Here is a 25878-nt window from a genome sequence, read left to right on the forward strand (position 1 = left end):
ATACCATGTACAGCACTTTGGTTAACTCAAGTTGTTTTAAAACCTACAAATAGCCCAGATTCAATATGATTTGAATGCAAAAATGCAAAATTCTTAACTTTAGATGGCCCAGAGACCACAAAAAGAGTACATACAAATAGACCACTACCAAAATAAATGTATGTGGGCGTGGTCGACTAAAGCTAGTTGCCAAATTTCATCCAAGACAGGTATTGTTAGTAAAACTTATCAGCCACAATCTCAGCCACTGTCATTTTTTAAATCTGCTTTTTAATTTGATATTTTGTTCACCAACTAAGCACCACTGTTGCTTCTGAAACTGGCATCTGGGTAGCCTTAGAGGGCTTCTGGAACAGGAAACTGTGATTTATTTCACACACATAAAAATCCCACAAGCATAAAACACATTTTGTAGAGGCTGTTTGATTTATCTGGTAATATGATGTCGCTGTTTGTTTGTATTTAAACTTCCAACAAAAAAAGATGCAGAATCATCCTGCGTGTTCGCCCAGAGCTATGATGCTACGCGGCACATGCGCATTACCCACCGAGCGTCCCTCCGTCACGTGACGAAGAGTTGACTCCGCCCCCTTCTGAAGGGTTTTGTAAAGGGTCACGTTGCGCTGCAGCAGTGAAACAGGAGACCGCATCGCATCCTCCGCGCACAGCTCACCTGTTCTCTACCCGCTCAGACATCCATCAGCAGGTAAGAACCATCCTCAAACTCACCCACAAGACAGCTACACTCACTCTTTATGAGCTATCTATCACACAAACGATGGTTCTAATATTGATAAAGATGATGCGGATGTGATGCTCGTCTACACAACCTCAAGCTGTCTTCTTAGCTAGTTAGCCAAAAGTAACTGCGACCGTTAAGGTCGTTTTCCCTGTTATTTGCTCGGACGTTAAACCGTCTAACTCTTCTAATATTGTTAAATATCTCTTCAGAGTTGCGCATTTCACCCTGTCAGTGAAATACGCAACAGGAAGAGAGCAGAAATGATGACCTTCAAGGATGGAAGCGGAGGGGAAGAGCCTGTTGCGTCTTCTTCCACTTTGCAACGACGCACCCCGTTACTTTATGTGCGCTAAATTTGTTCGAATTTGGGGTGAAACGTGCGGATAGCAGCAATGTTGGGCGACGATGGGGGGTGGTGGTGAGCTCACGTCCTGTCAGGGTGTATCTGTGCCTCTGCACGTAGACCTCTGATGTGCCGGGAGGCGGGGCTGACTGAGGGGACACGGTGGAATAAGATCATATGCAGTATATGGGAAAAAAATGCATCAGACATCACTGTATTTGGACAACCAGACTTCCTTTTGTAAACGCACAACACGGGACATACTTTAATGAAATTCACAGTTTATTGTGAAACTGAAACGATGAATCCATCACTCCATTCACAGAAAATCAATATAAAACAATCATGTTTAAGTCCTTTAAAAGCAAAATGACAACACTTTCTTTGTTTCATCGTCTTATATGTGAACCTTTTCTCATTTTTGTAGTCCTCTAAGATGCCATATGTTGGCTTTTTCCTGTTTAAAAAAACATACTGGAAAAAAACAAGCACTTTCCATACAGCAGCTTGGGCTTTGTGAAAATGTAAAGAACATTTTTCACTACATTCTGGCATCCATATACCAAAATGAATGGATTTAATTAGAAAACTGCAGTGAAAAATAAGAGTTAGCTGCAGTAACAGTGCACTATGTTAGCACTGAGTGTATATATTTTCGTTGGTACACATTGTCTTTAAAAGTAAAATAATGTCCATCACGGTTCCCCAGAGATGAAGATGACATCTTCAAATTGCTTCTTTGCTTTAGCTTGTTGACCAGCAGAGCAAATCCAAACCACTGATCAATTTCTATAGTGGTTGATGAATAATTCTATGTTGATCAACTAATAATTTAAGCTCTGAAGGGTAAAAATAACTTCAGTTGAGCTTCATGTATGAAATAGAGGCAGTTTGTACGGTGAGACCACATGAAAATGGCTTACACATAACAGTAGAACATCAAGTACATAAGAATTTGTTTGATTTAGTTTAATATTCAGTGTAAATTGCGCTGTAATTACTTTTTTCTTCTTTCACTTTAATCCAATGTCTTCCTTCCCCAACTGCAAGCCAAAAGATGGTCAGATTGTCTTTCCAATTGAATTTACGAAAGAGAGATGAATACTACCTTACTACGTTTTCACAAGTGTCAACCTCTCTTTGAACTGTGACACACACACGCAGCCTTGACGTCTGCTATAGGTTCCTGTGTCACTGAGCTGCATGGGTAACAGTGCTCCTGCTGGCGCTGCTGGATCGAGACCTGAAGATAGAGGCAGCCCAAAAACAGAGACTTGCAACAGTGCCAAGGCCAGCAGCCCATCGGGTAACAAAAACGCAGCACAACAAGCAGGCTTTTTACTTTTGACTAGTGCTGCCCCGCAGGAGCCATTTCACCTCCTTAAAGCTCATGTAGCTTGCAATGTAGAGAAAACAAGAAGGCAGCTAAACCCTAAGGTAGTGATAATGATGCAGACAAGGTGATGAAAGTGTTTCTCTTCAAACTCCCCCATTCTCTCCCTACATGCTTGTTACTGTAATTTCAACTATCGATAAATGTTTTAAGCACAATGCCAGCCTGAGTCTAGGTAGATAAACTGAATAACTACCCTTACTCAATCCCTGCCTGCAGCCTTGTAAATACTAGGCGTGCTAGTGTGCAAGCTTCAGATATATTATAGTTTAATGCTTGCAGCAATGCTTTTAAAATGACTAGCTGCAGCACGATTGCTATAGATGTAGATACTGTTGTTAATGTAAATATGGTTATGTATTTGTGATCACTGACTACATCCTGGCTGGTCCTGTTTAAAGTGGAAGATGGAAGAATCAGATGAGTGATGGTTGAGCTTCAGACAAGAAGTATATGTACCAGCATGTCCTTAGTTTTGTCTAAACTAGGTAGTTATTAAACCAGTGAGTGTCACAATGTTCTGATTGGTAGAAATGTGAATTCAAACATTAATTGCTTATTTTTTCTATTTGATGCCTGTCACAAGTGTGGTCTACAGTGTGGTGAATCTGGCCTGCATTTCACAGATACGCAATTATGGTATTTTGTTGAAATACAGTCTCACATGTCTTGCCAAGTTTGAAGTCTTTCTGCATCACGCATCAGGGAGTTGGCTGTTAAATCTTGATGTCGCAGTGCAGAAATGGTGTTTTTCTCCATGAGGTGACCACTGTGCAACAGGCTGGAGTAAAAATCACAGAGACGTGATGGAGAGAAAGTTCAAGATGGCTGCTTAATAATTTCAGCTTTCTCTTTGTTATGTCTCTCTAAAAATGCTCAACTTTAATCGTGTGTCTAATTGGAAATGGAAACAATTCCAAAATAGCTCTTTAAATGGCCAACCCACAAATATAATCCCTGTCGTTATAAAGTCAATTTCAAAGCTGTATTTGTGAAATAATGTCATGAGGTTACATCACAATGTAATCTCTACACAGTTTAGGAGACTGGAAGATAACCATAATCATCAGCAGTTTTATGAGGTAATAGCATCAGAGGGGTGCCACTTCCAGTCATGTCAAAGTGACATTTTTGGCATTTTAGGAAGATGATTCTTCAAAATTGCATTCAAGCATTTGCACTGGTCAAGCATCTTACGAGATTTATAAGCCACCAGAAATTGACGTTTAAATGATTTGAAACCTGTAGCATGTATTACCTTCATCTCATGTTATAGCATACTATAGATTAAAAATTGTTTTCCAAGAAGAAGACACAAATGTCCTTCACCTGCAAACATGTTTATCTGCAGCAGTAATAATAAAATGTACTCTAGTTTCTTTACATTAAAAAAATGTAGCTTTGAGCTTTATCTTTTACATTTTTGCTCAAGTAACTAATCAAAATTGGTCAGTATCAAATAGAAAATGCCTTTAACTTCTGGGTTACCTCCTTGAATTTGGTAAGCTGAGTAAAATTGAAATTCCTCATGACGTTATGCATGCACTTAGTAAATTAAGGTTTTAACAGTAGCCTCACTCATTACATATATGGGTGGCCTCTTCTGTGTGGTGTAGCATGACTGCTTGATTTTTTCCAATAAACCAATCAATCAATTAGTCAGTCACTGACAGAAGTTGACCAGGCAGTCTTAAGTAAAACCCCTCTTTGTTCACTTGATTGGATCTTTGTTGTGTGTTCCTGCTAACGTGCCAAGCTTAGTGAGACAAACTCCCTCATTTAATTTTGTCACATCTGTGGTGCTACAGCCTGCAGCATATGATAATTCAGCGTCAGGCATGAAGTACAGCTTCGTCTTGTTTTTGTCCTTAATGTTCCCCCATGGATACACAGCGTTTCCTGGAGACACTTGAGGGGCAGATAATGAAATAGAAAACCCTGGTGTCAGTGTTTACTGTGTCTGTTCTGGCCGGACTTTCTGACATTCACAGACACTGAATTGACTCTGCCTAGATCACTTTTGCAGTATTCAGGTTTTAGACTTATGAATGATAAGCATAACTGGAATCAAATAGTAATGTAAGCAAGGCCAGAAAGTGCACACATCTGACAGTCAGTTCCACTGAAACAGTTCATTTACAGCCTTCTCAGAGTGCAGTCCCATCAGGGCAACTTACTTGTCAATTTCAAAACAGAATATGAATTCCCCATAAGAACTGAAGCATGTTCTTGGGTGCCGCTGGGGGATTATATCAAAGTTGGCTCAAATAGCAGTCTTAGTTTTAGGGGTTTCCATAAGCAACTAGCTGTGCATCCACTCACTCCAGCTAACATGCCATCATATACATCCACCAGGCCTTCATCCAAAAACAACATCTCTTCTACCTGTCAAATCTAACACAGTATCAAGACTACAGTGTAAGGATAAAGAGGAAGAAAGAAAACAGGACCGCTTCTGCTATGGTGAATTTCAAGTAATTCAAAAAAGCAGCTTGTCTTCTTTGGCTCTGAGACACTACACAAAACCTTACATAGCATTCTGTAAAAAAACAAAAAAAAAACAAAGCCACACACACATTTGAATTTGTCCTTGCAGTAACCTAAGCACAAATTTTGAAAAGTGTGGTGTTGCCACTAAACCTGCCTCAGGCTGATCATATGTCAGAGGAAGGACACACTGTAGGACATTCTCCTTCAAGGTTGTATGTTCTTGAGCATATTTTTCAACTGAAAAATTACTTCTTGAAAAAACAAAAGTTCACACATTTGGTAACTTTCCATTGTGATTGACCAATCATTGCGCAAAATTTAGATTTTACATTGCAAAATGAAGATTTCACATTGCCTTGCAAATTATTTTGCAACGTTTCCTCGGCAGAAGCCCAAAGCCAAAGAGAGTGTATTGTTGAAGCATGCAGGTGCTTCACAAAAGATAACAGGTATTTGCTGAGCATGATTTTTGTCTGGCAAACAGTGGAGCAGAGTTGAGCACAGATAAACATGCTGAAGGCCCACATATCATGCCCGTGCCCTTGGGTTGGCCTTTATCAAGCTGAAATACTTCCTTTTATTCACCGGATGTGTCGTCATGCAGTTTATTCAGCTGGTCTGTGTTCACTCAGGGACACGTTATAGCCTGCAGTGCTGGATTTTTTTTAATTTCAACTGAATTGTAAATGTTACTTGTAGCAGTGAGCTGTGCCTAACCTTTCTGTTGTGGTAACTTCACACTGTTTTCACTGAGAGGCCTGCATGTGCTCTAAAGGTTATCCCATAGCTTTAAGCTGAGGATTAACACAGAGGATACAGGTTATGCCAGGCAGTGTCCTACCACAGCAAACCAGTCTCAGTTTGGAATTCATTTTATACTGTTGAGCTATACTATACCTAAAAACTATTTTAGGTTGCACTTAGGAATCTGTTTAGTCCATAACAATCTTGCACATTAATGCATGGTTGAACATTTATAGTAAATATATTTTTGTCCAGGTCTTTTTCCTTATAGTGTTACAAATCTCAGTGCAGCATGCGCCTCCGTGCATCTAACTGTTGCTAGCCTGCTAGCTTTGTAATCTGACTTTGTACCTTCCACCCATTAAACTGATTCATCAATAGTCTGCTCCATTTTTGTGGCACATACCAGTGCACTTGTGAGGTTTTAGTGAACAAGCCATAATTGGTGACGTTGATCGCTGGGAGTGGCTCCGTAACCGGTGCAGTCGACCAGAAAGACAAGTCACAGCCTGTTCCCTGGAACATTCTGCATTCGTAGGAGTGATGTGTTTTAGAGATGTGCGATAATGGGAATTTACAAATCCTGTTTATCCTACATGTATCCAGTAGATATAATTTGTAGCCACTCAGCAGCAGCATTAAACTAGATGGGGTGATAAAATTGGGATTTAAGTCATGTCTTTATCAAGGCAAAGAAATAAAAGGCGTGTAATTCACAAAGAGGGACGTAATGACATTAGAGGAAAACAGGAGAGGCCAAAGTGTTGCTGAGGAGAGGGAAAGGAGCCGTGCTGCATCCAGTCCTGCAGCTATAACGAGGATTGGCAGCAGGGTCTATCGGAGCGTTGTTGCATAATGTGCCTCTCTGTCTTCTGTGCTTCAGATTGGATGGAGAGGGGAGGGGAGGGATTATGTAACTGCTTATTTACAGCAGAGTGAGGAAGGGAATAGAGAGAGAGAACGTAATAATCTGGTTTGGAGCTTGTGTGTGCATGTTAGCACGTCGTGACTGCGCGGCTGCTGCCTCCAAACGGTTTCTGTGTGACCAGACAGCCTATTAAAGAGAATTGTTTAATGTGAGTCAAACAGTCGACTACAAACCCTAAATGGCATAAATGTCAGTGAAGAAGATTTATTTGGTTCTACTAAACATTCACACAGAAATCTATTTACTGAATTTACGTTGCAGCTATTTTTTTAGACTCCTTTCCCTTGAGGACGCAGGAAGCCTTCTGCTCACAGTCTTTGCTTTTATCACATCTCACACACATGCTGTGCAACTGGACTGTGTGAATTTAGATGCCATCTTGTAGGAGCTTTGTCATTTTCGCCCATCCTCCAACCATCACTGAGGGAAGCTCGGTGCTTTAGCAAGCAGCCATGTTGTAGACAATAGAGGGGCATAAAGGGAGGCCGGTGCTGGGCAGTCATCCAAGTCAACACAAGGTGAAACAATGTGACCCTCTCTCTCTTTCAGCCACTATGACTCACCAGTATCCAGCACTGACTGCTGAGCAGAAGAAGGAGCTTCAGGAAATCGCTCAGAGGATAGTCGCTCCAGGAAAAGGCATCCTCGCAGCTGATGAGTCCACCGGTACGTGTTTGTGTCTTGACTTGAGGAGTAACACCAGCAGGACCACCACATAAATCACAAAAAGTGTGTTTACAAGGACCAAAATGCAGAATAAAAAACAAATGAAAAACAGAGTATATTGAATGTACAACACGTGTTGGCCAGTGTATTCCTAGCATACAGCTCCTTCCTTCCACTAGACAGTTAGCTGGGCTTTTTTAGTAAGTTGTAGACATTTTACATATTATAGCCTTTGCAGGTTAGTTCATTTTTAGAGAAATCATCCTTAGGGTACAAGATGTATTTCAAGATGATGTTTTCTTGTTTTCTGTGAAAACCCAAAGATTTATGGTTAAGATAAAGAAGGAAAGCAACAAATCCTCCTGCTGGAGACACTACAACCAGACAATAGCTCCTGTTATTAATCAATTATCAAAAAAGCTGCACATTAAGTAATTGAATAATGTTTGAAGCTCTAACTGCGGCATCTTGATCTACAGATGGGAATAAGTGGTTTTAGTTTGCACAGATTTCAGATGTGTAGAGGCCTTAAACAGGATTTTATGTTTGTCTACTCTGCTGAATGGTTTTAATCCTCAGCTATCATAAATGGCATAAATGAAGTATTGTTCGATATTGTATAATTTTTTGCAATAAATGTCTAAGCCTGAATTTAACCACAACTGTGCGACAGTGAATGCATGAATTATTTCCGTCTCAATTTGAGTCGGTGTGTATTCATAATTATGTGTGTGTGTTGTCTTCAGGCAGCATGGCAAAGCGTCTAAACCCCATCGGGGTTGAGAACACGGAAGAGAACAGGCGTCGCTATCGCCAGCTGCTCTTCACGGCCGACCAGCGCATCGACAGCTGTATTGGAGGGGTCATCTTCTTCCACGAAACCCTCTACCAGAACACAGACGATGGCACTTGCTTCTCCAAGCTCATCAAAGACCGCGGCATTGTTGTCGGCATCAAGGTATGTAGTGCTCAATGCTGCAGCGTACCACTAAAGTCAGATTTAAATCTATTTAGCTGGAAAATATAGGTTTCAGGACAGTTTACAAGAGTCTCTTCATCTGTCTGATTGACAAAAATGCTCGTCTTTTCTGTCTTCATACAAATGCAACATTACCTGGTGTCAGCTATCGGCTGTTTGTTTATATGGGTTGTCATGCCCCTTCTCGGTATCCTAAAATATAAAACCTTTAGTGCAGAAAGCTCATGTTCTTTTGTTTGGCAATGAATTTTGCTGCAGCTCCAGTGTTGATATCACATTACAACCAAGTATTCAAGTTTAACAGGCCAAAAGAAACACCTAGCTTTAGTTTGGCAGGTGAAACTGGAAAGAATTTGAAAACACTGACTCACTGTCAGCATGTTTATTGTAGATACATGCAGACCCACCCACAACAGTAGATCAGGTTGTGAGGAAAAACTGGGCCAAAGAGCTTTCAGGTTATATGCTCAGGCTTGTTGTGCAGAGTAACACTCAGTGGGATTTGGGATCATAAATGTCCATTTTGCTCTCTTTCCAGGTGGATAAAGGTGTTGTGCCCCTCGCCGGAACAAATGGAGAAACCACCACTCAGGGTAGGAAGCAGCAGGAACAAACACTCTTAAAGCCTCACACAAAATTCCTGCTATATTTTAATGGATATATCTGTGTATGTGTAGGTCTTGATGGACTGTCTGAGCGCTGTGCACAGTACAAGAAAGACGGTGCAGACTTCGCCAAGTGGCGCTGTGTGCTGAAGATCAGCGAGACCACGCCATCTGAGCTGGCCATCTTTGAGAATGCTAATGTACTGGCACGTTATGCTAGCATCTGCCAGCAGGTTGGTATGAAATTATGGGATGAGGATGTAGTTTAATCTGGTTTAAGATGGATTAATTTTGGCATTATAACAAATTCATGTATATATCTTTAAAATATAAGAGTTTATATTAAATTCCTCCTTTGCAATGTCTCTTAGAATGGTATTGTTCCCATTGTGGAGCCTGAGATCCTTCCTGATGGAGACCATGACCTGAAGCGTTGCCAGTACGTCACTGAGAAGGTAACATAGAGAGAAATGTACATGACACAAACCACTGTAAACATCCTGTAAGCAGTGCTTGCAGTCTTTTGACTTCCACACATTATTCTGTCTCATACCACTAGGTCCTAGCCGCAGTGTACAAGTCTCTCTCAGACCACCATGTGTACTTGGAGGGGACACTGCTGAAACCCAACATGGTCACAGCCGGACACTCCTGCCCCACCAAGTACAGCAGCGAGGAAATCGCCATGGCTACCGTCACTGCTCTGCGCCGCACCGTGCCTCCAGCTGTCACAGGTCAGAGACAAATACAAGGAGAAAATTCCTGAAGGACAATTTACAATACAGTTATGCTTAGACTCTCTAGACCTCCTTGTACTCGTATCTTGATTGTAAATAAATTGCCTAAATAGAGATGAAAGACAAAGTGACCAGGTTAAAGTTGGATTTAATTGGTAGCATCAGTTTATTTATTCATTATTCATTAATTATTTATTCTTTTGGAAACAATAATTACACACAGTAAGTAATGAAAATGTAACATAATGACAGGCCTAGTATCTTGGCTGCATTTGTCTTAGCATTTAATTGGAATTAATTTGTTGGAACTGAGTCAGCTAGAATGCTATTTCTGTTTTAATTTTGACTAGTGCCCAATTACACAGCACTTTTCAGAAAATAAACACTTCACTTTCTGAAAAATTACATGAGTAATTATTAGGAGTTTATGAACCTGTCAAAAAAGAAGAATGTACCTTGAGGTTGTGCTGAAAATGTGGAGCTAAAAGGCCTAAAAATTTAATAACATCAGGTTTAGGCAGGTAGAATAACTTGTGCATTTTCCTGTTTTTCCTCAGGAGTGACATTCTTGTCAGGTGGCCAGTCTGAAGAGGAAGCCAGCGTGAACCTAAATGCCATTAACACCTGTCCGCTTGTCAAGCCCTGGGCCCTGACCTTCTCCTACGGCCGTGCCCTGCAGGCCTCCGCCCTCAACGCTTGGAGAGGAGACCTGAACAACGAGAAGGCCGCCACCGAGGAGTTCATCAAGCGTGCTGAGGTCAGAATAAACACGAAGACGCATTGACCGTTTCCTCGCACAGTTAAATAAAAAGGAAGTTTTCTTCATGCTGTGGCTTTCCTAAAAACTTATTTGTTTCTTCTGTCTTCTCCAGGCAAACGGTAAGGCTGCGCTCGGAAAGTACGAGTCTTCCGGATCTGGTGCCGCCGCAGGAAAGTCCCTCTACGTAGCTAACCACGCCTACTAAACATCAAATTACTACACTCAGCCGTGGCCTAGTTATAGTCTTATAACTGCTCTGCTATTCCCCCTCACTCCTCCATCAATCACAGGCCTGTGCTGTCTACTGTACTTTATGTTATCAGAGTTAATAAAATTACATTATTAGATATATGTATTTGAAAACATAATGTGAAACCACAGTACTAAAGGGAACAGGATTGTTTTTTTTTTTTTTTCCTATGTGATCAAACAAATCAAAACAGCTCTGAGACAATTTATGACTGAAATGGAAAACCGTTTAATTTCACACCTAACCTGTTATTGGACTCAGCGACTGGAAGTTAGCGGCCGCAAAATGTTAACATTCGATCAAGATAATCAGTATTTAGCGCACCTGTCTCTACACCAGGTGCTTTCAACCTTTCTCCACCACTTGATAATTCTTGAACTGCTCCCAAAGCAGGCCAGATCAGCATATGTGTGTCAGTGTATTGCTTCTGTAAGAACAAGATGTGGGCTAACTGTGCTAACGCTATACTAACATACACACTGACAGTGGGACCAACTGATTATTAATAGAATCAGTACATCCATTTTGAGGCAAAATGACGAGACAAATGGTGAACACTGAGTTGATCCTTTGAGCGAAAGCGCGGAGTGCTGGTTGTACTTTCAGACAGCTGTAGCTCCAGCAGAGACACCGTACTGTAATAAACCACCACACACCAGGAGTCATTCCTAATAATTCATCCTAATCTTTTTCGTTCTTACACTCCTTATCACCGTTACTCAGATACAATCATCTTGTGTGTCTGTTCTCAGTATAACATTAGCTTTAAATTACATACGGTAATTAATGTATTGAGTTGTGTGAAGCTGTCGATATTATGTGATGCTTGTGTGTCATCCCCCCTCCTGATTCCCCCTGCCTGCCCCATGGGAAGATCTGATGAGTTTCTATTGACGTATGCGTAAAATGGACCAATGTGGGGTTAGCAGCAGGGAAACAGTCACTGCTGTGTTGGAATCCTGTGATGTTTGTGATGTTAATATTGTTCTTGAAGCACTCGGTGTGTCAAATAGTGGAGAAAAATAAACTAAAGATGAAAAATTATCCAGGATCTCTTTGTGTTGTGTTATGCTCCTATGTGTTTGACACTAGAACACACATGACCATATTTCATTTGATTTTTATAGTTCATATTATATAGTGGTAGAAGCCCACCTATAGTTTGTACATTCACTCAAATATTATACTTTTGGCTTGTTGGTACTTTAACATTTCCATTTTGTGCTACTTTATACTTGTATTTCCAGAAGGAAAATGTACATAATGACATTTATCTCACACATGGTTTCTACTTACCTTCAGATTACGATTTAACATAGATAAGTTTATGTAATGTCATTCAATAACATAATACAACACACAGTGGGGCCAGTTTAAGTACATTTTGCAGGTAGTACTCGTACTTTTACTGAAGTTAATGCAGGGCTTTTATTTGTGTAATGTGTTACTAAGGAAAACTATTTAAATACTTCTTTCATCACTGACATATAACACATTTACAGTACAGTCTATTTTTTAAGCAATCCTTGCACTTCCTACAATTTCCCCAGATAGTGTGCATCCAGCCAATTTTCTTTCAGCTAGATAAATATCACCTTGAAAAGATAAGACATCCACAGTATGAAAGATCCTCCGTGCCTACTAGTGTACTAGTGTGCATCGGTACAGCACTGGGCAGCTCTGTTCAGTTAATGTGTTACAATGAATCACAATCAAAGACAGGTGACCTTGTTTAAGTAATCTATTCAAAGGTTGTCACTCACACCACTAACTCAAGCCAGATGCATCTTTTAAAGGTGGCTTAAAGGTTAAAGAGGCTGTTATGTTTGACCCTGAGACCAGCAGGTTAAATCTGGGTGGGGTGAAGGAATGAATGAAAGAGCAGCTATGTCCTCCCTCAGTACCAACACTGAGCTGCCCTTGAGCGACTGGACAAGTGGTCTTATCACAGCTGGCAAAGAACAGGTATAAATACTTAAAAAAAATGATAGTCCTGATCTTGGTGTTGTGCTTCCTGGCTCAAAGGAATAACATACCGAGTAAGCACAGCACCACCTGTGTTTTTGTTAGCTTGACAAGTTCTGATATCTGCTGTAAAAAAAAAAGGATCTATTTTTATTCAGAGAAGTGCTGATCCAACACACTATGTAAACCTAGTTTTTGAATCTGAGTGCCCCGGTTGCGTGTTGGCTTGCGTTGTATTGTAATGTGATTACAATATTGTTGATCCATCATATGTGAAAACAAAAGCGGTCAAACAACTACTATCTGAAATACAACAGCATCTTAATAAACACTAAACGTCAGGTAAAGTAACATTTAGAGAGATGTGTATTTGTCCACAGTCCACAGCTATGCATTGTGTCCATTTTCTGGTTATTAGCTGTGTATGTATTTATATCTAAATAAAAGCCACCACAAGTGGCGCTGTTTCCCAAAGTGTCTCACATTGTGTTTGTGCGTTGCATATAAATACCGGGATGTACCGACGATCACTGTCCTCAGGTTTGGGACGGACAAACAGTAACAAATCACAATATTTGCTTCAATTTCAGTACATTGTAATAATGAATATAGATTTTAAGTGGTTTCGCACTTAAATGTTCCGCCGAGTTTGTTTTTAACATTGGTCATGTGACGATTGACTGGTTGAGTCACATGAACAAGCGCACCCCTTCAGCTCATTGACAGAAATGGCTACCACGGAAGTGGGTGAGTAGATTCATTAACTGAATTCTATGTAAATGCTTTCACTCCTTTAGGAAGCACCATTTATACTGGTGCACTGGGTTTTTTAGAGTGTTTATAGATGTGCAACAGTTTTAGCCACCATAGTTCAAGGGGCCTGTTTTGTTAGTGTTATGACCCTCGAAGCTAACGGCTAGCAGCTAGCTAGCAGCATCTGCAGGGATGAATTCCCAAAGAACACCTGCACTTTTTCCATCCTATATCTCTGTTTTCACTGGGTTGTTAAATACTCCTAAATCCCCCAAATTCATACGTTGTTAAATTCTCTAAAATAGTGATATCTCCTTATTTTTTAATTATATATTTTTTTTAAATTAAATCAGGTGTTGCTACCTTGTACTGTGGAGCGCGCAGCATTTAGCTCAGTTTTAAATGGAATTAACATAGCTTCAATAAGCACATCTGGCTTCAATCAACCGTACATGGGGTGTAAACGACTAAAATAAGATCCTCTGTCATGGTATATTAAATATCTTGCGATATGCAAATGTAAGGGTAGGAATTTCTCTTAATCTTGTAACATAGCAATGAATGAGTCACAGTAATGCCAAAAGATATTACTGCTATTAAGTAGCCCTGCTTACTGATTTTGAGAATTGTTTACAATTATCTAATACAGCCAAAGATTAACAGGGATAACAACCACAGTATAAATGGTATGAGATGGTTTCTGCTTTTATTGTATGTGGTACCACTGGTCCCAAGTTGGACATAGGTTATGAAACTTGCCATTTAGAGCTGCTTTTAATAATAATTATTGCCAGTTTTAGTGCAAAATGCCAAACATTTGCACTTATCTTAATCATTATGATGGTATCTGTTGAATATTTTAGAATATGAAATATGTGCATGAGCAAAGAGAGCAGTTGCTTTTCACAGGATAATCACTAATAAATAATTTTATGCACTTAAATAAAATGCTGTCTGTCTGTCTTGATGTTTCTCTCAGAGCGTAGACGAGGTCAGCTCGCTGCTCTGTCCATAGCAGCGGTGGTCATCATCGTGGGAGTCCCACTGTGGTGGCGAACAACTGAAACGTACCGTGCCTGGTTGCCTGTCAGTCAGATAAAAGAACTGGCAAAGCTGCAGGTTTGTTATTCCTTCCATTATTACATGTCGCTCATCTTGTGGGTTATTTATCTTCCATGTTTTAATGCCTTATTTTTTTTAACTGTCCGTCTCTGTATTTCTTTTATACAGCTACAGTTGAGTGCAGATGTGGAGGTCGTGTTTGCACGTGGCACTGTGACACCGGAACAGCAGAAGAAGGTTCCACTGACACAGACCCAGGAAGAGGAGCGCGCAATAGATGGTGATTTAATAATACTGTTTTTGATCCTGCTAATACGAAATACAAAACTTGAAAGTAAATTTTTTTCATGTCATGTTCTTTTCCTTCCAGAGGACACAGCTTTAAGGTACAGGTATGAGACAAGGTACCGCACAGCTACAATCATGGAGGAGGACGCCCTGAACCAGCCCTCTGCTGCAGGTAAGCTGCTGACAAATCCACCTTTCAGCACTTCAGATGTTACTGTTTTATTACATCAGTACAACCACAGGTAGTAACTTCTTTCTGTTGCTCTTGTTCTTCTTCTTTAGAGGCAGATTTATCTCTGCACACGCTCAGTGAGAGTCCGTGTGGTTCTTTGGTTGTATATGTGATCCCGGAGTCTTCTTCACTGCTGCCTGAGGTTAAGGCACTTTCATTATGATTTCTTCTATGTTTAGTTTTAAACAGTGTTAAGTGGCTGCTGTTGAAGTTAACCTATTCGTTATTTCCCCAGTTTTGCAATAGTGCAAATTAGCTATGAGTATCGCTAAGATTTTGATGGTTGACTGCTTATCGATCCAGTAATTGAACAGTATTCTTATTGGTCCTTTGATTTGTTTTTGTTTGGTTGTTTGTGTGTTAAGACCAGAATAAAGATTATTTTATTTTCGCTTATGCACTGTAGAAGAATGAAAATTTAGATAGACAGTAATGTTGTGGTGATGGGTATGATCAGAGCACTGTGGACAGTGTCACAGGTTTTACTCACAAAATAAAATATTATCCAATGTGTCTCAATACACTGTACAGAATTATATCAGATTGAAAAGGTCCAGCTTGCACAAATAAGAATTAACTATCAGTCTGTTGTGCTGATAAAACCTGTTTCATTTTTCACTTTTAAGTGTAAAATGAACTCAGAACTTTGCCAGGATTTGACTGTGTGATTTTAATAGTTTAGGGAAGAAAACAGTTTAAGTACTTCTACCACTAGCACCAACATTCAGGCAGAGAAAAACTGAAAATAGAGTCAGACAGAGTTTGTCTGCGTTCTCCAAACCACTAAATCCTGCTGCTCTGTGCTCTGAAAGTGAAGCTAAAATTCTGAATGACAGTACAGACGGTGCTCAGAATTTCAGACCGAATTCATGAACACAGTCACAGTTCAACAAACGGCTGGAGAGTACTTACTTCTTCCTTACTTACATAATCATTAACCTATGTTTTTATAATTTAGTTAACTCTGTGTTCGGGCAGCTAGCAAACGTAACAAACCTGGTTACTGAGGAATGAACTACAAGCTCAGCAGTCAAACATTTCTCCGTCTGTATATAATGAATTTTTACTGAATGTTTCCACAGTTTGATCATGTTTCTGCTCTGACATGCGAACGACTTTTTGCTCTTGTGGCAACGAATATTTTCTGCATCAACTGCAGTGAACTTTAATCATAGTTTTAAACGTTTATTTCTCTTCCATTGTCACCTGTGTGTTGCTGCACAGAGCAGAACTGTTAACATCGGTGCTTATTGATCCTCCAATATTTAAAAATTTCACCCTGGTTCTCGTTTAGTACCAGGGCTCGGTACCCATCCCTAGTGCAAATGTTTTCATGTGTTAAAGGGTTCATTAAAGTATCTGTGTGGTGTTATGCTTGAATGAACAATATACCTAAATATAATCTGCCATTGGTCCTTAGTGTCTGACCACTACCAGTCTAAATACCTTCTACACAGCTTGGTAACAGAAAGAGCAACTTGTGCCATTTCAGATAACTGTAGACAGTACAGTACCCAGGCTGACCTGTACCTTCTTGCCTTTCAGGATGTGAATGTGTATATCGGTCAGCGACGGACAGCCCTGCTGCGTATTGGGCCCCAGATGAGAGTAGGCAAGACACTAGAGCAGCTGCTGGCTCACCTGGAGCCTCGTATCAAGCAGGTGCTGCAGGTGATGTCTTTCAGCCACAACGACATCACCGCTGCCCTCAGCGACAGAGTCCGTTTCAGTCCTGACAACAAAGAGAGCATCGCTGACAGTATGAGAGCCTTCAAATCCAGCCCAGGTTTGTTAACGCACCAACCTCATGTCTGTTCCAGTTGTTATATGCTCAGACTCCTTGGACACTTTCCATCTGCTCGCTGCTTATTTTTTTGTCTTTTCTTTAGGTTATGAGATAACATTCAGCCTGTTGAACCCTGATCCAAAGTCACACCGATTACACTGGGACATAGAGGGTGCCGTGCAGACTTACATCCAACCTTTGCTCACAAAATTGTCCCCCGTGGCCAACTTTAGCATCGACTCTCAGGTACTGTGTTTGTTGATGTGTAGCAGCCATATCACAATAAAAAGAGGCTCACCTCCTGAATGTAAATGCACGTCGCTTTTACAGACATTGTACTATACCATGCTCGGTGTCAACCCACGCTTTGATACCAGCCGCAGCGCCTATACGCTCAACGCTGACAGCCTTGCACATGTCATCAACCCGGTGGAGGCTAGACTTGGTAAAAAACTGTATTTTAAAAAACATGTATATTTCAAAAAAGGAACATTGTCTTGTTTTCTCTGGTGTATTTAGGTTGAGTTGTTTTTTTTTGTTGCATTTGATTTCCAGGCTCCAACGCTGCATCTTCCAACCCAGTCCTGAATTTTCTGCTGTATGTCCCAGATGCCCAGCATTCACCCCTTTACATCCAGGGCCGCAAAAAGCAAGAGGTGCCTTCCAATGCGTTTCACTCTCCACGATGGGGTGGAATTATGGTGAGAAAATCTAAAGCCAACACTATGTGATGTAATGTTTACAATAGTTAACTGTGCAGTGACTTTAAACTGTTAAATTGTCATGTTGGGTAATGTATCACCAAAAAATGTTTATCCGTGTTTCTATAGGTTTATAATGTAAATGGTTTCTATGGATCAGAGCCTGAGTTCCCTGTTGACATCAACATTGACATGGCTAAAGTCATGGGAGTGTTCCTCGCACAGTTACGGTAAGCTTCAACCTACACAGCTATTCCTTTTCCTGTAGAAACAAGGTAACTTTTCTGTACTGTGTCCTGTCAGACTGCTGCTAGGTGTGCAGTCATCAACACCTCCTCCTGGCTTCCTGGTCGCACGGTGTGGCAGCACAGGACTCGCTGACTGGGAGCTGGACCGCCTCATGTGGAGCCGTAGTGTGGAAAATGTTGCAACAGCAACCACGACCATCACCTCTCTGGCGCAGCTGCTGGACCAGATAGGCAACATTGTTATCAATGACAACATTGCCCAGCAGGTAGAATCCATGTGTAGCTACTACATCTGCTTCTGTGTTGCCCACATCTAGATGAGGGTGTGTAAAATACTTTATTCTTTTGGTCTGGGGTGCTGTTTTTTTTTTGTTTGTTTGTTTCAACTTAGGGCACAGTGATTGCACAGTAACTGCACGCATTTCCACCTTGCATTTCATGTTTCAGTTTCCTCCCCTTCTGCCAACTGTGTTATCATTTTCAAAATCCTCTTTGTGAGAAACAGCAACATCAACCAAAAATTGAAAAATGTGACAAAGATTTTCATTGTGCCTTAATGCTGAACTTCTTATTTCTTCTGTATTAGCCATTTTATTGACTAGTACTCACTTCCCTGCATGCATATGTTCTAAAAAAGCAAGTTTTTTAATCCCCCTCCGACTCTATTCTGCAGGGTCACTGAATTCGGCACGTTCTGTTTGGTTTAAAGAAATACTAACAAGCCAGATAACTTTTTTCCTCTGGCCGTACCGTTGTCCAGTGCTGACACAGCACTGGAGAAATGAGTCTGTGTATGCAAATACTTCCATGTCAGCTGAAAAATATTTTAACGGAACAGATGAACGTGCTAGTGTTTGGTTAGGGGAAACCGAAAAATAACTCCCTGTCTAAACAAGGAGTCTGCCAACATGAACACGTTGTCCGACCAAATGAATCAACTGAAGCATAAAGGCATTTTAGTCTGATTATCAGGGAGTAGTCTAATCCCTCAGTGATTTTAATTGGCTGTAAATAAAGGAATGCCTTATATCTTCTCCTAACCTGTGACTGTTGTTGCTCTCGCCCAGGTGTCCAGTGCTGTTACATCTCTGCAGCTGGCCGTGGCAGAGCTGGAGGCCGGGAACCTCGGCTTTGCTCTTCAGTACAGTAAAGAGGCCATTTTGGCATCAGAGAAGGCATTCTTTGACCCCTCACTCCTCCACCTCCTTTACTTTCCTGATGATCAGAAGTTTGCTATCTACATACCCCTCTTCCTGCCCATGTGTGTGCCCATCCTGCTATCTCTGCTCAAAATAGTGTCTGAGGCGAGACAGAGACGCAGAGAGAAGCAAGCCAAGAAGGACTGAGACATTTGAGGAGATGTGATGAACACGAGGTCTAAACAAAAAGCCTGTCATGAAGAATTTTTCTTTTTTTTTGTTGGTGGCCTTGACATTTAAGTGCAAATATGGCATGAAAAAAGGCTCATTTCGCAGTACTGAGGTTTGGGGTTTGCAAGTCATTTGTGAATGATTTTATTGTTTCACCTGAGGATTTATGTCTGTTTTAAGATTTTATTGAATGGCTGCTGGGACTGTCTTACGCTGTACAGTTGAAAATTTGAATTGTAAATGCGTACAAGTTTTATATTTCGATTGTACTTTCTATTTTAAGTTATTAAGAAATAAAAACTGAAGTTCTAACTAATGTTTTTGGCCATTTTTCTTCTTTTGTCAGCTTCCAAAATCACATTTTTATTATTGTATTAATGCAGGTAATGCAAAGTTGAGTGTTAAAGTTTTCTCTTGACTATTAATAACAGTAATCTGACAAAATAATGTTTACACAAGGTCCACTTCATGGATTCAAGAGCTTTTAGAGGCATCCTGCTGTCTTTTCCATGGCTAACATTTGGTTTTGGCGAAAGATTTCCCTCACTAGACTTTTAATGCATTTGTGTTTACATTAAAGTGGCAGCATGGCACAGTCTTAAATGTGTAATTGTTTAACTGTCTCCCATGTCCTTTGTTAAAACATTTTGCAGCTATGTTAAGTAACATGATCTCAGCACTGCATTTGTGTAGCTTTTAATCAGATCACTTGGTTTTCTTTTTGGTTTGAGAGTTCTCACTGATGAAGATGAAACTGATTATAGTGCCTAAATTGGCACTGAGGCCAAAATTGTATTGCCTGCTTCTGTTTTCAAAGGTAAGAATGAACTTTGATGCTCAAACTTTTTGTTCAATAGCGAATCAGTGTAAGGTTTTGTGCCCCATATCACTTAAAGTGCCCTAAAAAACAATTTTTAAAAAATTTGAAATCTATCCCAAGTTTGTTCTGGTTTCTTGTAAAAGAAAATGTGCTATATTCAAACACAACTCCAGTACTGAGGTCATTACAGATTGAAGGAATTAAGCTCTGTGATGATAAATGTAACAACAAAATGCTGAGGATTTTCCTCCTCAAAGAAAGTTTCCCAAACCCAATTAGAAGAAATTACATTTTTAAAGACTTTACAAGACAGCAAATTATTAAAATAAGAACTCATTTTATTACTTAACCACTCCAGAAAATGATAATGAAACAATTGAATATTTAGTAAATATTCGGTTATTAATGGGAAAGTTTTTTATTCATAGATGTAGGTATTTCAAAACTAAACCCACATTTAGTCATTGGAAGAACGAGTGTAGTTTATACTGAGATTGGCTAAAAATAAACATGCAATCAAAAAAAACTTTGATGCTGTCTTCACTTGCTGTGGTGCTCACATTCCCCAGTAGGTGGCGGTGTGAACACCGTTAAAGCTCGCTGCGCTCCATCACTCCACCGAAGAAGAAGGCAACTTTTTTTTTTTAAACTGCTGCTCTGTTTTGCCGTCTAACTTCAACCATTTCAACTTTCACCAAGACGTAGGTGTAACTTACCATTTGTTCGTGTAATTATAACATTTAATTCACTACCTAAGCGTCAATTTTATATATTTTCTTCACTAGGCTAGCCAGCTTCTCTCACCGTTAGCTAGTTTTGTGCTATCATGTCCGGCGGAGGAGTCATCCGAGGACCAGCGGGCAGCAACGACTGTCGGATATACGTGGGGAATCTCCCTCCCGACATCCGTTCAAAAGACGTGGAGGACTTGTTTTACAAATACGGATCAATTCGTGATATCGATCTGAAAAACCGCAGAGGAGGACCACCGTTTGCCTTCGTGCAGTTCGAGGACCCGAGGTGAGCTGCAGTGGCCGCCACGTCTCTTATCTGCTCAGTTAGCTCGCTACACCCAAAACTGTTTATACAAGAAGACAACATAAACAGGCACATACAGTAATTTAACCGTTTATTAGTACGTGCTGCTGCAGGTTTGTGCTTTTGGAGAGGTCTTGAGGCAGCTTATTACACCATTTGGTGGCTGTAATACTGGATTCTGTTGAATTGTGTTGGGCTAACCTGAGTAACTGCTTGTATGTTGGTTTGATTGCAAGTAGACCTTCCTTCAGTACACATTTTCAGTGCTTATTGCAAACTTTGTAAGGTGAGGAATTAATTGGCACTTAGTTTGGTAATCTGTTAACCATTCAAGTCAATAATCAATGACATTTGCTGCTTTTTTACATTATATTTTAGTGCACATTTTTGTAGCATTCACCAAGGAGCATTTTCATTATTTCCTCATAGCACTGCTAGTTCACTATATCTTGCAAACAACTTGCTGCACACACGATTAGCTTCATTAGCTTTAATACTGAGATTAAAACATGTGAGAGGTCAAAGCTTATTCATTATACTAAGGTTATTAAAGTATATTGGCATAGACTCTCAAACTTCCCCATACAATCTTCATGCTTAATATGAGAAGTATAGAATGAGCAGATGTAGGAATACTCAAGAAAACATTGGATAAAGGCTTTCTGATAGCACAAAGAACAAAGCAAGCGAGTCACTGACTGCAAAAGCGTGAGCAAGTTTAATATGCAGTTTTAACAGTGGTGCAAACAAATGCGTTTCATAACACAAGAACCAAATGACTTGGACTGGCAGCTACTTTCGATCACAAGGTGATTCAGACTTGAGACTAGCAGCTGTTTTAAGAGACATGCTTGAAAGGCCTAAGCAGCTAACATTTAAAGCATTTTGTGTTCTGTGTGCCATTAGTTGCCTGTGCACATACTGAGAATATTAAACCTGGTCTACAGCTCTCATTTATGTAACCACATTCAATAATCAGTAATTTTGCAAGATGCATTTACCTCCATTGTTTCAGCAGTAAATGATAGCAATTGTAAACTAATCTACACAACTAGCCTAATTTTCTTTGACTTGTAAAGCTGTATTCATTTAGCGATTTGAGTTGGATGATATTCCACTGCTGGATTCCACAGGGATGCTGAGGATGCTGTTTACGGGCGTGACGGTTATGACTATGATGGCTACAGACTGCGTGTTGAGTTTCCTAGAAGTGGAAGGGGAAGTGGTGGTGGAGGTGGCGGCGGTGGTGGTGGAGGTGGTGGTGGAGCGATGGGACCCCCACGGGGAAGGTACGGTCCTCCATCGCGACGTTCAGAGAACAGGGTCGTTGTGTCAGGTGGGTGACAAGTTCTTTTCCCTGTAGATTGTACTCATCTCATTAAGTCCAAGTGTAAATGAATCTTATTCCATCTTATTTCCCGTCAGGTCTTCCTCCCAGCGGGAGCTGGCAGGACCTGAAGGATCACATGCGAGAGGCAGGTGATGTATGTTATGCTGATGTGTATCGTGATGGCACCGGAGTGGTGGAGTTTGTACGCAAAGAAGACATGACGTACGCTGTCCGTAAATTGGATAACACCAAGTTTCGCTCTCATGAGGTATGTAAAGGATCACAGCATTTGTGTAGCTTAACGAGGAGTGGCTCTGAGGCTACATTTTGGATTTGGAAATCTCCATTAAAGGAAGAAAACAGGAGAGACGGTGGAAGTAACACTGGGCAACAAGTAAAGCTCTTTGTTTAACTTGAATGACTATGATGTTGCTTTGTCTAATAGTTCTGTGTCAAAATGAAAATTGTATACAGCCTTGTGTTTTGTTTTTTTTTTTATGTTATTTTCAGAGACAGTCATGCTAATTTGTGACATTTCTGAGTTGCCAGGCTTCATGCAGAAGGAGGCCTTAGTTGACAAGTGAAGTGACCATTCAAAGTTTTAGAAAGTTAAGTGAGGAAATCATGTGCAGAAATAACCGGTATAAACCATAGAATGGATTATACAGAACAACTTCAAGGTTTATGCATGGCTAATTAGAAATCTAAAGGTCTGGAGGGCTGTCACTTGTGCAAACATATCTGTAGGCACACTAAGGGCAGGGCTTCAGATTAACTTTTTCCACTGCAACCAATTTTCTCATTTGGTCACACTTTGTCACAGGCAAAACACATCTGCTTGTTGAAAGACACCATAGTTAATGATGTTCCCTAAACAACCCACATTGTAGGCTACAGTGGTCAGCCAGGTGTGTGACTAAAAATGACCTCAAAGAGTAAACTAGGGCACTCTAATGTCAGATTTGTCCTAGATGGAACAGAGTGATATTTTTTTTCTACATGCAGTCTTTTCTATGAGCGGAAAAAAGCAGCGCATGTAAGACCACATTTTTAAGTGTAAATGCCACAATAGATAGTGTTCATGTTATAGTGCGAAGCTGAAATTATTATTGTGATTATTGTTCATTCAATTTTGCGGCCCTACTTGAGCGTTAGGCATTGTAAGTGAATGAGTTGCTTTTTTCCCCCCTTCTCCGGTTAAGTATCTTCCTGTCTCCACCTGCTCTCCAATCATCGGGTGTGTCGGACCTTCCCATCTCTGCCTCCTCTTCCCTCATTTTCTTTTTAAATAATCAGCTACACGTCACTTTATCGTTTATCTCAAATGCAACCTTTTGAGTGTGCAAGTCGCAGTCTGGAGTCCTGAAGGGCTCTGAAAATTACAACTACACTCTTTCTGGTGTCTGCAGCAGTCTCATTTAGTGTCTTAAACGTGGCAGTGAATGGTTAGTTATGTGTGCTCATGCTTGTGTTTAGGGAGAGACGGCCTACATCCGTGTGAAGATGGATGGTCCTCGGAGCCCCAGTTACGGTCGATCTCGGTCTCGTAGCCGCAGTCGAAGCCGGAGCAAGAGTGGTTCTCGCAGCTACTCCCCTCGTCGCAGCAGAGGGTCTCCACGCTACTCTCCTCGACGTTCCCGCTCCCGCTCTCGCACCTAGACACGCCTGACCTACACTAAAGCAGTGGTGTACCTCAGAGCCAGAGAGGAAATGTTCACATCACTTAACAAACCTTGTATACTCTCGAAGGATCGTCTTCTGTCACCTGTGTATGCTGTCATGCCAAGTTACATTTTTCCCCCCACGCTTTTGGTTGAAGTTTATTTTTCGTTTTCATTTTTGCAGACCAGATGAGCGTGGTCTGTAAACGTAACCCAGTTTTACTCCATTCTAGCCTTTTCCTTTTCTCATAAACATTCTTTTTCTGCTATCTATCTCTCCCTCATCTCTGTACTTTTTTTCCCCTCCTGATTGTCCTTGTTGAATGCTTTGTTTCAATTCATTTTCATTTCATTTATAAATATTTTTACTTCTTTCAAGCATATATATGTCCTTTGACCCTCTTGTGTGTTTCTCTGTAGAGTTCAGTGGATCAGGATAGGATGGGACAGAGGAGACAGTTCATATTAGGATAAACAGGAGGAGGAGGAGGAGGAGTCAAATATGGCACCAATGGTATGATGGCAGTGCCTTGTCAACTGTGAAATCTGCATTCTAAGGCTGTTAGTTTTTACACGCTTTAAAATGGAGTGCCGTTTTTGAATGTTTTCAGTAGTTACAAGTTTTGTGTGCCACTTTGTATTTGGAGACCCAAAGCTTTTTTTGTTTGTTTGTTTTGTTTTTTATTTTTTCCTTTTCCTCTTTTTTTTCAGTATCCAAAGTAAATCTTGGTATTTTGGGCTTTATTATAGATGGTGCCCCCTTGTTTTTCTCAAAGTAAACTCCCTGGTAGTTGCATTTATTGACATTACTTGAAGTATTTTTTTGAAGGTGTGATTCTAACTTGCCTCCTTCTCTTTGGTTCTGCTGGTATTCTGAAGGTTTGGACTGGGCTCAGTGTCTCCCCATTCCGGAGCCGGATCAGGATTCAGGATCAGATTAGGATTAGGCTTCAGGATGGATACATGGAGCACGACCCCCGGCCCTGTCCACATAGCCCCCATCAAACCGGAAACATTTTAGTGAGAAATTTAAACTAAATTGGCTTTCGAATTACCCAAATAGTTTTTGTTTTGTTTTGTTTTTTCGTTTTGTGTGGGACCTCAGAGACACAATTACTGACGACACAGTGAGGAACGATACATTTTAAAAAATTTTTGTTCTTTAAATTCTAAAAAAGAAGAGCAAAGCTCGGATCAAATCCAGGAGGAGGGCTGGGAGGTGCAGGATGGATCCACACGCGTAAGGAGAGTGGTAAATAGTGGGCAAATGTTACCAGTGGAGGAGGGAGGGAAGGAAGAGGGAGGTCTGGGAGGCGACAAGGGAATGTGACCTTAATGTGGTTTGTATTTCTTTTCATAGGTCAGTCTTTTCCAAAGGTGGAGGATATCTGATTTTCTTACATATAATCTCCAATATTTCAAAGCTTTATTCTCTTTTAATAAAACATTCAATAACATTAAATCAAGTGATTTTTGTTTTTCTTTCCCTGTGTTTCTTGTACAAATTAGAATCAGACACAAAAAACATACAACACTTGTACAACATCTGCAATTGTGTTTGTGATATTTGTGTCTGTCCTGTGCATGATATCAGTTCTTTCTTGATACCTAAAGATGGTATCAGTTCAAATTTTAATCTTAGGAGGTACTGTTGCTCTTTATTGTGCACGTTGAAGTCCACATAAGCAGTACTAAAAGGAGTGTTTTTCTAAAATACTGACGTGAATTGTTGGGTTTTAGCCTTAATTTTGTATGTTGGAATCAGATCAGTTATGAGAGAAATCCAACAAATCCAGTTTCCTTTAGACCCCGTTTTAACAAGCACTTGGTGACAGAGGGGAGGAGAGGAAGATTTAACTGAGATTGACTTTTTGTTCAATTGATTATTTATGGAATCTGATCATCAAATTTATTTACTTTGTAGCCTGCTGACCTCTATGCCTTATTTCTCTCAAATTATTTTTAAAAATGTATATGTGTACAGTTG

At 40.4% G+C, this 25878-nt stretch overlaps 3 protein-coding genes across 5 annotated transcripts; all 3 read left to right on the top strand.

Moving 5' to 3' along the window:
• The first annotated feature begins 558 nt into the window (after positions 1–558).
• Positions 559–11681, top strand: aldocb (aldolase C, fructose-bisphosphate, b). Its single transcript, XM_023284151.3, has 9 exons — positions 559–706; positions 7190–7306; positions 8053–8264; positions 8824–8878; positions 8963–9123; positions 9262–9345; positions 9450–9624; positions 10185–10384; positions 10500–11681. Exons 2-9 carry the CDS (start codon positions 7195–7197, stop codon positions 10590–10592), a joined length of 1092 nt encoding a protein of 363 aa, XP_023139919.1. The 5' UTR covers positions 559–706; positions 7190–7194; the 3' UTR covers positions 10593–11681.
• A 1514-nt stretch (positions 11682–13195) lies between these two features.
• pigs (phosphatidylinositol glycan anchor biosynthesis, class S) lies at positions 13196–19358 on the top strand. Its single transcript, XM_023284179.3, has 12 exons — positions 13196–13349; positions 14335–14474; positions 14586–14697; positions 14788–14877; positions 14988–15079; positions 16483–16723; positions 16827–16969; positions 17054–17168; positions 17279–17424; positions 17554–17654; positions 17728–17938; positions 18740–19358. Exons 1-12 carry the CDS (start codon positions 13331–13333, stop codon positions 19016–19018), a joined length of 1689 nt encoding a protein of 562 aa, XP_023139947.1. The 5' UTR covers positions 13196–13330; the 3' UTR covers positions 19019–19358.
• Positions 19359–20442: 1084 nt separating this feature from the next.
• Positions 20443–25353, top strand: srsf1b (serine and arginine rich splicing factor 1b). Of its 3 annotated transcripts, none has more exons than XM_023284185.3 (5): positions 20443–20563; positions 20648–20882; positions 22034–22236; positions 22326–22498; positions 23707–25353. In XM_023284185.3, exons 2-5 carry the CDS (start codon positions 20689–20691, stop codon positions 23887–23889), a joined length of 753 nt encoding a protein of 250 aa, XP_023139953.2. In that variant the 5' UTR covers positions 20443–20563; positions 20648–20688; the 3' UTR covers positions 23890–25353. The 3 variants fall into 3 exon arrangements, 2 of the variants coding, with proteins under 2 accessions (XP_023139953.2, XP_054873069.1); XR_002746946.3 differs by having other exon boundaries at positions 20487–20882; positions 23707–24405; positions 24771–25353; XM_055017094.1 differs by having other exon boundaries at positions 20487–20882.
• The last annotated feature ends 525 nt before the right edge of the window (positions 25354–25878 follow it).

Source organism: Amphiprion ocellaris, chromosome 14 (assembly GCF_022539595.1).
Source record: "Amphiprion ocellaris isolate individual 3 ecotype Okinawa chromosome 14, ASM2253959v1, whole genome shotgun sequence".
NCBI classification, from domain to species: Eukaryota; Metazoa; Chordata; class Actinopteri; family Pomacentridae; genus Amphiprion; species Amphiprion ocellaris.

Bases quoted from the DNA above. Each gene is read 5' to 3' on its own strand.
- aldocb (XM_023284151.3), top strand. From the start codon at position 7,195: ATGACTCACCAGTATCCAGCACTGACTGCTGAGCAGAAGAAGGAGCTT. The intron at 9,346-9,449 runs GTAACATAGAGA...TCATACCACTAG, and splicing joins GCCAGTACGTCACTGAGAAG to GTCCTAGCCGCAGTGTACAA. The intron at 9,625-10,184 runs GTCAGAGACAAA...GTTTTTCCTCAG, and splicing joins CGTGCCTCCAGCTGTCACAG to GAGTGACATTCTTGTCAGGT.
- pigs (XM_023284179.3), top strand. The intron at 14,698-14,787 runs GTGATTTAATAA...TTTTCCTTCCAG, and splicing joins AGAGGAGCGCGCAATAGATG to AGGACACAGCTTTAAGGTAC. The intron at 17,939-18,739 runs GTAGAATCCATG...GCTCTCGCCCAG, and splicing joins ATGACAACATTGCCCAGCAG to GTGTCCAGTGCTGTTACATC.
- srsf1b (XM_023284185.3), top strand. From the start codon at position 20,689: ATGTCCGGCGGAGGAGTCATCCGAGGACCAGCGGGCAGCAACGACTGT. The intron at 22,237-22,325 runs GTGGGTGACAAG...ATTTCCCGTCAG, and splicing joins GAACAGGGTCGTTGTGTCAG to GTCTTCCTCCCAGCGGGAGC. The intron at 22,499-23,706 runs GTATGTAAAGGA...GCTTGTGTTTAG, and splicing joins CCAAGTTTCGCTCTCATGAG to GGAGAGACGGCCTACATCCG.